This window comes from Pan paniscus, chromosome 16 (genome assembly GCF_029289425.2).
Source record: "Pan paniscus chromosome 16, NHGRI_mPanPan1-v2.0_pri, whole genome shotgun sequence".
NCBI classification, from domain to species: Eukaryota; Metazoa; Chordata; class Mammalia; order Primates; family Hominidae; genus Pan; species Pan paniscus.
In genome coordinates, this window is record NC_073265.2 from 7,557,249 (window position 1) to 7,567,917 (window position 10,669).

The 10,669-nt window shown below is 42.2% G+C and overlaps 1 protein-coding gene across 1 annotated transcript in view; it reads left to right on the forward strand.

Annotated features, from left to right (window-relative positions):
- Positions 1-7,400, forward strand: part of OCA2 (OCA2 melanosomal transmembrane protein) — a 381,861-nt gene extending 374,461 nt beyond the window's left edge. The window contains exon 26 of the mRNA XM_063596986.1: positions 7,037-7,400. Coding sequence (XP_063453056.1) covers positions 7,037-7,088 — 52 coding nt within the window. The 3' untranslated portion in view covers positions 7,089-7,400. The remainder of the gene's footprint in view (positions 1-7,036) is intronic.
- The last annotated feature ends 3,269 nt before the right edge of the window (positions 7,401-10,669 follow it).

Below are 10,669 nucleotides of genomic sequence, written 5' to 3' on the forward strand. Positions count from 1 at the left end.
AGAATTTTTTTTCAACAAGAGGAAGATGTGACAAAGACAGCATTGGGCCCATAAAGTCTAAACTATTTATATTTATTTATTTATTTATTTTTTGAGCTGGAGTCTCGCTCTGTCACCCAGGCTAGAGTGTAGTGGCGTGATCTTGGCTCACTGCAACCTCTGCCTCTCAGATTAGAGCGATTCTCCTGCCTCAGCCTCCTGAGTAGCTGGGACTACAGGCGTGTGCCACCACGCCCAGCTATTTTTTTGTATTTTTGGTATAGACGGGGTTTCACCATGTTGGCCAGGCTGGTCTCGATCTCCTGCCCTCAGGTGATCCACCCTCCTCAGGCTCCCAAAGTGCTGGGATTACAGGCATGAGCCACTGTGCCCAGCCAACTATTTATTATCTGGTAGTTATGATCTAGTATCTTATTACAGCAAGAGTTTGCAGACGCCAGCTCTAGAGAGGGCACAGCTGACAGATGCTGGCAGCTTCTGCCAATGTGTGCATTCCACGCACCCAGCTTAACCAGAAGGCCGCATGAACTTTTTTTGAGAACTCAACCCACTCTTTTTAAGAAAGCAAGGAAAAAAGCTGACCCTCTTCAAATAAAAGACAAACAGTCCCTACCCTCTCCTGGCCCCAAAACCTAAGAGAAGGAAGACCCTCCAGGCAGAAGCTCCAGACACCCTGGAGGGAGAGCTCCATTGTTCTCTCTTCCCAGGTGAAAAGGGCCTTTAAAGAAGCTTCAGAACCTCCCTGATCTGTCCTATTTGTACTTTGCTCCCTTGTTGAGAAACGTAGGTTTTTTTGTTTCGTTTGTTTTTGTTTTTCACGGAGTCTCACTCTTGTTGCCCAGGCTGGAGTGCAGTGGCACAACCTTGGCCCACTACAACCTCCACTTCCTGGGTTCAAGCGATTCTCCTGCCTCAGCCTCCTGAGTAGCTGGGATTACAGGCATCCATCATCATGCCCAGCTAATTTTTGTAGAGAGGGGGTTTCACCATGTTGGCCAGGCTGATCTTGAACTCCTGACCTCAGGTGATCCACCCACCTTGGCCTCCCAAAGTGCTGGGATTACAGGCGTGAGCCACCATGCCCGGTCAAGGAAGGTAGGTCTTGGCCTGCAGTCTATGTCCTGCAGTGATGCCAAATGCCCATGTTGGCATGTGGTCCAGTAAGCAATAGACAGGCACTAGTAAAAGTTCAGCTGTTGGCTCCTGTATGTGTGGCCCTTCGAGGAATCACCTTCCGCGGTGCTCCTTTGTCTCCCACTGCCCGCTCTGCGGTTGAGCACTTACCTCTCGTGCCTGGTATTTGAACTGTTCTCCCTTTCCTAATCCCTGATCTTGCAGCTTCAACTCTGCTTCAGAGCAGAGTTGAATTGGCTGAAAGCAAGAGCATAAGTCACTGCTACTTGCCTCAAACAAGAGAACATATGACTTTTTCACAGAACTCTAGGCAGAGACATCCTGGATTTGAGGACCACTTCTTTCACTAGTCACTCCTGGATAACACTGAGTTCCTGATTGACTTTATCCAAGCGGCAGTTTTCTGATACGTAAATTGGGGTAGAAAAAAAAAAGCGTCTCTTACAGAATTGTGCTTTTTCTTGGGAGGCAGGAAAGAATCAGGTATGTAATATTTCTAAACAATAAACAAGCAAAAAGTTTTCTCTTCCTTGCAGTCACTGTGAGACTAGAGTCCTAAAGCAGTCAGGGTTCCGGACTCTGATGGAGGTTTCTAGAAGCACAGGGCAGCTGGGAGGGTACTGTGCAGTAATACCGCCAGCAACATTCGCATGAAGCCCCTGGGGTCAGGGGCCTGCTGAGGATGAGCTGTGTCCCTTCAAAAAAGAAATGTTGAAGTTCTAACCCCCAGGACCTCACAAAGGGACAGTATTTGGAGATAGGGTCTTAAAAGGGGCAATCAGGTTAAAATGAAGTCATTAGAGTGGCCCTGCATCCAACAGGACTGGGTCCTTATACCAAGGGGAAGTGTGGACACAGAGACTGATGTGCACAGAGGGGTGATGATTAAGGCCACCAGGAGTGCCTCACCTATAAGCCAGGGGCAAAAGGGAGAGGCCCGGGGCTAACTCTCCCTCACAGCCCGGGTAGGAACCACCTCTGCCGACACCCTGATCTCAGCCTTCCAGCCTCCAGAATTGTGAGACAATTAAAGTCGGCTGTGTGACTCCCCTAGTCTGCAGTATCTTGTTACAGCAGCCCTGGCAGACAGACACCTGTACATTTAAAACATGACCCATGCTGAGGCAGATAGAGCCCTCTAGAAAGCCTTTGGCCACCTCTGCCTGTGATTCCAGCTGCAACATCCCCAGAGATCATCCAAGTCACGTGGTTCATGATGCTTACTTACAGCAGCCCCAGGAAATGAACACAGGGTCCCACTGGGACATAGGAGCTGACGGCAGGGCTGCTGGGAAGAGGCAAGCGTTGAAGAGGAGGCATTGTGAGGAGGAGGTTGTGCACGCAGAAGGGAGCTGTGTGAGGCTGTGTCCTGGTTTTGGTTATAAACATGCAATTTCCCATATTCTGCACCTGAGATGTCCCTTCTAGACCAAGGCTTTCAGAATTTACTGTGAACAAGCACCTCAAGATTCTATTGCATCCAAAATGTTGACAAGACTGGACTCAGGTTTAGTCGCTGTGACAGGATTTCTGGACTAATGAGGGAGGGGACTATCTACTCACCAAGGATGGGCGGAGGCAAAGAGGAAAATGTGAATGAGAGGTTGAAGCCGCCCAGGAAGTCAGCTGCACCCCTCTTGCTCCTCCCTGGGTGCCCATCTCTGACCTGCCCCCAGGTCGGTTCTTCACACTGATTCCCTCTTCTCTGCCTTCTTGGTGGTGGGGGGGGGGGTGCCCTTCTGTCTCTCAGTCAGGTCAGAGTGATGTGGCCTCTCCTGCACTCCTGGGCAGGTTTAGCATCTGTGAGGATGTGGTTTGTGGGGCACTGATTATGATTTCTAAGAGGACGAAAGGAGACCTTGGACTCACACAGCAGTGCTCATAGCACGTGTGTTTGTGCATGCACACGTCATCTGTTAGCTATTTATTAAATAAATATTAATTGCACTCCTACTATGCTCCAGGCATTATTCTATGCAAGGTGGAAACAATAGGGAAAAGAAAGTTCCTGCTCTTTGATGTGGGGGGCTAGAGGAGGATAGACCATTACAAAAACACATGTAGGCATAATATTTTAGGTGCTCATAAGGGCTGCGAAATATAAAACAGGGGCCAGGCGCCGTGGCTCATGCTTGTAATCCCAACACTTTGGGAGGCTGAGGCGGGCGGATCACCTGAGGTCAGTAGTTTGAGACCAGCCTGGCCAACATGGTGAAACCCCATCTCTACTAAAAACACAAAAAATTAGCCAGGCATGGTGGTGCATGCCTGTAGTCCCAGCTACTCGGGAGGCTGAGGCAGGAGAATCGCTTGAGCCAGGCAAGTGGAGGTTGCAAAGAGTCAAGATCACGCCACTGGACTCCAGCCTGGGCAACAGAGGGAGACTCGGTCAAAGAAAGGAAGAAAGAGAGAAAGAGAGAAAGAGAGAGAGAGAGAGAGAAAGAGAGAGAGAGAGAGAGAAAGAGAGAGAGAGAGAAAGAGAGAGAGAAAGAGAAAGAAAGAAAGAAAGGAAGGAAGGAAGAGAGAGAGAGAGAAAGAAAGAAAGAAAGAAAGGAAGGAAGGAAGAGAGAGAGAGAGAAAGAAAGAAAGAAAAGAAAGAAAGAGAGAAAAGAAGGAAGGAAGGAGAGGAAGGAAGGGAGGAAGGAAAGAAATATAAAACAGGTTAAGGAGATAAAAGGTGATAGAGAGGGAGTGGGGACATCACCGTTAGGATCCTGTGGGTTTCCCATAAATACTAAAAGAAATGTAAGCAAGTATTAGATGGCCACTGCTACACTGAACCAGATTGCCCATACCTGCCTTGGGTGCAGGAGAGGGGCACACAGACACAAGGCTGCCAGGTGTGCAGAAGGAAAAGGCCATCTGGCATTTTGGTAACCTCCACTCAGTCATGAAAACCTTGGCACGTGATCTCTGACTGAGCAATTCAAATCCAAGAACTGATACTGAGAAAATGCCCCCGGATATTTGCAAAGACTGATGTGCTAGGGTATTCACAGTCTCTTTATTTACCACAGAAAAATAGAATACACGACCCGGTCTAAGCATAGAGGCCAGTACGGCAGATACAGCAGATGCTTTCACTGAACAGCACACATTCTTGCATCCCTACTGAGTTTCAGTAACTACTTGATTCATGGAATTAAATACTCCACAATTATGCTGAATAAGTTCATTTAATGACATGGGCAAATGTCCACACAGCATTAAGTTGAAAGGGCTGGTGAAATTCTTGTAGTACAGATCTTGCAATAGATACAAATGTGTCTCCATCAATTTTAGAAGAAATATCGGTTGCAGAGACACAGAGGTCATCTCTTGGATTTTTAAAAAGTGGGTGTGTAGATAGAAGGATATTTTCTTCTTGTCACTTTTTCCCCACCATATTTTCTCTAAAGAACACATTACCTTTTTGATGAAAAAATAAAAACAAAAAAGATTCTATGGCTTTAAAGCAAGAGAGTAAGAATTTTATAAATAAATAAAATTTTTGTCATTTCCACTTACAGATCTGTGTAAATTACAAAAGAATACCACACAAACATAAACCATGTTTGTTTGGGACTAATGCAACTTGAATTTATAGTTGAGGAATGTGATAATTATCCTTTGAAAATACTGATTATACTTTAATTTCTATCCAGTTTTCACAAATCATTTTATTACGTGAAGGTAGTAAAGTAGTAGTATTTAACTTTCATTACAGTGAAGTGCAGCTGTTGATGATTAAAAAGCAAAATTTTCTTCTATGATATAATTCTATTTTTAATGTTACTCATTAAAATAATATTGTTCACTTTTCCTCCTGAGTTTTCTGTAGTGTCACGTATAATGTGATGTATTAACAGTGCAAATTACATAATTTTCTTGTGGAGGGGTGCAGGATCTCACTCTGTCACCCAGGTTGAAATGCAGTGGCACAATCATGGCTGACTGCAACCTCTGCCTCCTGGGCTCGAGCAATCCTCTTACCTCAGCCTCCCAAAGTGCTGGGATTACAGGCCTGAGCACCGCACCTGGCTGCAAATTACGTTATTTGTTAATAAATGGATTTGAAATCAGAAAATTCTTTAAAGAAGCGAAATTTAAAACTAAATAAAAACTATCTGAAGTTCCCAGAATCAACTAACAAAGAGCACAACACAAGTATTTTAAGTATTAAAGCCAGTCAGTAACCATAAAGTTAGCTGTGCAGTGCCAAGTGTCACTAGAATGCATGCCAGCTGCTGAGGACAGCAGGTGAAATGTGGCTTCCAGCTCCGTCCTGTTCATCATGTTCATGAACTCACGCAGGAGCTTCCCAGAGGCTTTGAAGGGACTCAGCCTCAGGATTCGCATGCTCCTTTCTTTGGGAAGTAAATATGGTATGTACAGGTTGCTTGTCAGAGGTGATATGGTGAGTAAGAGTGTACTTCTTTTACAATTCTATTGAGGTACTATTGCTGTATAATAAACTCATGTATGCACAGTATACCATTTGGTCAATTGTGACATGTGTGTACACCTGTGAAATGTCACCATCGTCAAGATAGCAAACAGGTCTGTCAGCCCCCAAAGCTTCCTTGTGTCCTCAGGCAACCAACCACTGGTCTAATTTTGTCACCAGAATTTTATATTAATAAAATGATAGGTATGCATTCATTTTTTGCTCAGCCTAGTGGTTTTGAGATCCATCATATGTATATATATAAAAACATACATATGTAGATGAATATATTTATACAGCTTCTTCATAGATGAATCTATATATAAACATATAAAAATGCATATATATAAACAGATGAATTTCAAAATTACTAGGCTGAGCAAAAAATAAATGCATATATATAACATAATATATAAACATATATATTATATATATATTTCTGTGACGCTTGTTTGTTCTGCCTTATTTCTCCCCTGATTGCTAAGTCCCTCCCTGTCTCCCACCCCTGTTCTTTCTCTCTCCCCTAAGTAGTATTCTAATGAATGGATAGATCACAATTTGCTTATTCATTCACTCTTAATGGACATTTGGATTTTTATCTTGTTTCAGACTATTACAAAGGAGGATGCGATGGAATGCATATTTGTGTGCACTATGGTTTGAATGTTTGTCCCCCCATCAAGTCATGTTAAAACCTAATCTTCATTGTGGCAATACTTAATACTTTAATTACCTACCTGTGCTTTTTGTTGGTTGATTCTGGGATCCTCAGAGAGTTTAAATTTTGTTAAGATGAAATGCAGAGGGTGGGAAATCTATACCAGTATGTGAGAGGGGAAGGTTTGGGAGAGAATCAGATTAGATGGGGCCATGAAGGTGGGGCATTAGCAGCTTTATAGGAGGAGAAAGAGAGACATGAGTGACATTGTCAGTCCTCTTGTCCTGTGATGCCTCCTGCCACATCATGATGCAGCACAGGGCCCCTCACCAGGAGCTGAGCAGATGGGGCCACCCAATCTTGCACTTCCTATCCTCCAGAACTGTGAGCCAAAATAAACCTCTTATCCTAATAAATTACTCACTTTGTGGTATTAAGTTATAGCAATGCAAAATGGACTAAGACAGTGTGGATATGTTTCTGTTTGAGTAAATACCAAGCAATAGAATGATCAGGCTATGGAAACAGATATAGTGTATGTCTAACTTTTTAAGATATTGCTAAACTGTTTTCACATTATTGTACATTCCCTGCAGCATATATGTGTGTATGAGTGTGCCTACATGTACGTGCATGTATGTGTGGATATATGTGTTATGCACTGAATCGTGGTTCCCCCCCCAAGTTCATATGTTGAAACCCTAGCCCCCAGTGGGAAAGCATTTAGGTATCTGGAGCTAGAATCTTTAAAAAGGTAACTGAGGTTAAATGAGGGTTAAGTGTAGAGTCCTAATTAAATACGACTGGTGTCCTTTTAGGAAGAGAGAGAGAGAGACCAGGGATGTACTCGCACAGAGAAAAGCCCTATGAGGACGTGGCAAGAAGGACTGCAAGGCAAGGAAGGACGACCCAGGAGAAACCAACCCTGAAGACATCTTCATCCTGGACTTCCAGCATGTTCAAGATCTCAGACTTGAACTCAGTGTTCTCAAGGACATTCCAGTGGGTGTCTATTGCTTGTCTGCTTGAGCAGTAGTATAGGAATTAGCCCTTTAGTTAAATCCCAACATGCTGTGAACCCTTGCTCATGTCAGAAGTTGGGGCTGGGCCAATACAATACAATGTGAATGACAATACAATACAATGTGAATGCAGTACAATGCAATACAATGTGAATGACACACACTCTTTGGTGAGGGGGATAACCCCATACTCATGCATTTATAATGTGATTGGAAGGGGGAGAATCTCTCCCTTTTGGTCATGTTATTTCCTATAAGGACTGTTAGAAAATACCTATTATGAGGCACTTTCTGTCTAGTGGTCCAGGCATCTTCTGGAATGAGTGATTTTCTTTGCCACCTGCCTATAAGAAGGTGCCCTTCCCACCACCTCTAGTTGGTATCACCTGACCCATGACTGGGGTGTTGGGCAGGGACAAGGGGTGGGAGCAGTTAAGGAGTGAGTCTGCAGCTAGAATGATTTTCTTCCAGGAGAGGGAGGAGGATGGGAAATAACCAAGAATTCCAGTTGCTGTGAGAGGGCTCATGTCTGTTTAGTCTAAGGAATATGTTATCCTGTTTGACTCATGAGGTAGTAATACATCATTGATCATTGATCAGTTTAAATCCTCTCTCTAGAAGAAAGGTGCACCTTGGCTTCTCTGTTGTCATTTTGCACTACGGAGCCAGTACACTCACACAAGTGTTGGCCAGATGAGGCCTCTTCCTAGCAGGCCTGGAGCCATGGCGAGGCTGCAGGGATGACCAGGGTAAACCTGCGCAGAGCAGAGCAGTGATTCCACTGCAAACCTGAATGACTCACATCGCTGTACCTCCTGCTGTCAGGAATTTAACTGCTGTCGGTGACAGATCACTAACTTTTGACCTTTGCTTGCCATGTTCTTGGGGTCATCCCATAACAATCTATATTTCCCAGTTGTTTCCATCCTACTTGTGGTTGGCCTCACAGGCTCAGCTAACTATGGATTAACTGCCACATGTAATAACTCAATAGCCCTTCACTCAACATTGACTAAGCATTTTCTGTGTAATTGCTAGCCACTGTCCTGTTTCCCAGAAAATAGCTAGTTTTTACCCTCAAAGTTGAGTGGAAAAAGACAAGATATCCTCTAGCCCCATCCTTATCAGCAAAGCTGATAATGTCTACCCCAATGAAGGTCATCTGTCACAGTTAGTGATTGATGTGGGGTAGAATGTCAATGTCTACCCTGATGAAGGTCATCCATCACAGTTACTGATTGATGTGGTGCCATCCTTTATTTTGGTGGCATCCTTCTTCTAGGCCTAGCTGTCTGGGAATGAGGCATGAGCCTACCATAACATCAGATAGTCTTTGTTCACAGATGAGGAAACAATCCCCATAAGGTCAGAGCACATGTTCAAAAATGGAAAGCTTTTTAAATGTCCAGGAGCAACTTGTTAACACTATATGGTTTTTTGCTTGTTTTAAAGATGATATTTTAACTGAGTGAAAGTAAAAATGCCATATACTAAAGTATGTGGGATGCAACTAAAGCAGTGCTGAGAGGGAAATATATAGCACTAAAAGGCTACATTAGAAAACAGAAAACATTTCAAATCAATGGTCCAAATTCCAACTTTGAGAAATTAGAAAAAGAAGAGCAAAAAAATTCAAAGCATGCAGAAGAAAATAAATAATAGATATCAGGGCAAATATCAATAAAATAAAAAATAGAAAGATGGTATAAAAATAGAAAGATGGTAGAGGAAATCAATAAAACAAAAATGAAATCTAGTCTCAAAAACAGATCAATAACATTGATAAACTTTAAGCGAGATTGACAAAGATAAAAAGACGACACAAATCACAAGTATCAGGAATTAAAGCAGAGCTAGCTCTACAGATCCTGCAGCAATCCAGATGATAATACAGGAATACCATGAACAACCTTCATTCATAAATTCAACAACTTTAAGGAAGTGAGTCAGTTCTTTGAAACGCAAAAATTACCCAAAAATCAAACAACGTGAAATAGAAATTTGAAAAACCTATAAATTTGTAATTAAAAGGCTCTTAAAAAGGAAATCACCAGGCCAAGACGATTTCACTAGCAAATTCTGCCAAATATTTAATGAATACTGAACACCAGCTGTCCACAGTCTTTTCAAGAAAGTAGAAGAGGAGGGAATACTTTGCAACCACATTACAAGGCCAGTATTTGCATAATACCAAAACTAGATGAAAACAGTACAGGAAAACTATAGACTGATATTTCTATAAATTTAAACACAAAAACACTCAAAAAAGATTAGCAAATAGAATGTAGCAATATAAAGAATTATACTCCATGACCAAATGGAATTTATTACAGGGATGAAAAGTGAGTTAGTTCAATATTTAAAATTAATCAGTGTAGTCTCCTATACCAACAGCCTAAAGAAGAAAAGTAATATCAATTAATATTGAAATAAAATCAATTGATGCAGAAAAATGCAACACCCAGTCATGATAAAAATCAGCAAAGTAGTAATGGAAGAGAATGGCCTCAACTTCATAAAGAGACTCTACAAAAAGTCTGCAGTTAACACTCAATGTGACAAGACTGAATGGCTTCCTCCTAAGATCAAAAACAAGGCAAGGTGTCTGCTATCATCACTCCTATTCAACATAGTACTGAACGTTCTGGTAAGTGAAATAAGTCAAGAAAAAAACACTTCATGCAGATTGGAAAGGAAAAAATTAAACTGTCCCTATTTGCAAATGACATGAGGGTCTGTAGAAAAATCCCAAGCAATCTACAAAAACAAACACAAAAACGATGAACCTCTTCAAACTAATCTTAACGAGGCTGTAGGATTTAAGAGGAACGAAAAGCTTAATTGCATTTTACATGCTAATATATAGAAACTGAGATTAATAATATATTACCATTTAAAGTTGCTCCAAAGAAAATTATGTACTCAGGTATAAATCTAACAAACATGTGCAGAAACTGTATGTTGAGACTTGAAAAATTGATGGTGAAAGAAATCAAAGATCACTTAAATGAATGGAGAGACATGTTACCATGGAGATGGAGAAGAAGGGTGGAGGATGGAAGGGAGCGTATGGCTACAAACGATGAGCACGAGGAAACCCTGTGGGCATGGCCTAGCTCTGTGACATGACCATTGTGATGGTTACACAACTCTACGCATGGGATTAAACTCACATAGAGTAAGTTATACACACACACGAGTGCACACAAGGCTAGTGAAATACAAATGAGATCTGTGGATTGTATTACTGTCAAAGCCTAGGTTTCAATATTGCACTGTAGTCATAAGATTTGCCCTGGGAAAATGGGGTAAAGGATTCCCGGGCATTTCTGTATTATTTTTGCAACTTCCTCTTAATCTATAATTTCAAAATAAAACGTTAAAAATATTAAACCTGCGTGTATCAATACAGAGAGGGGAACACAGACA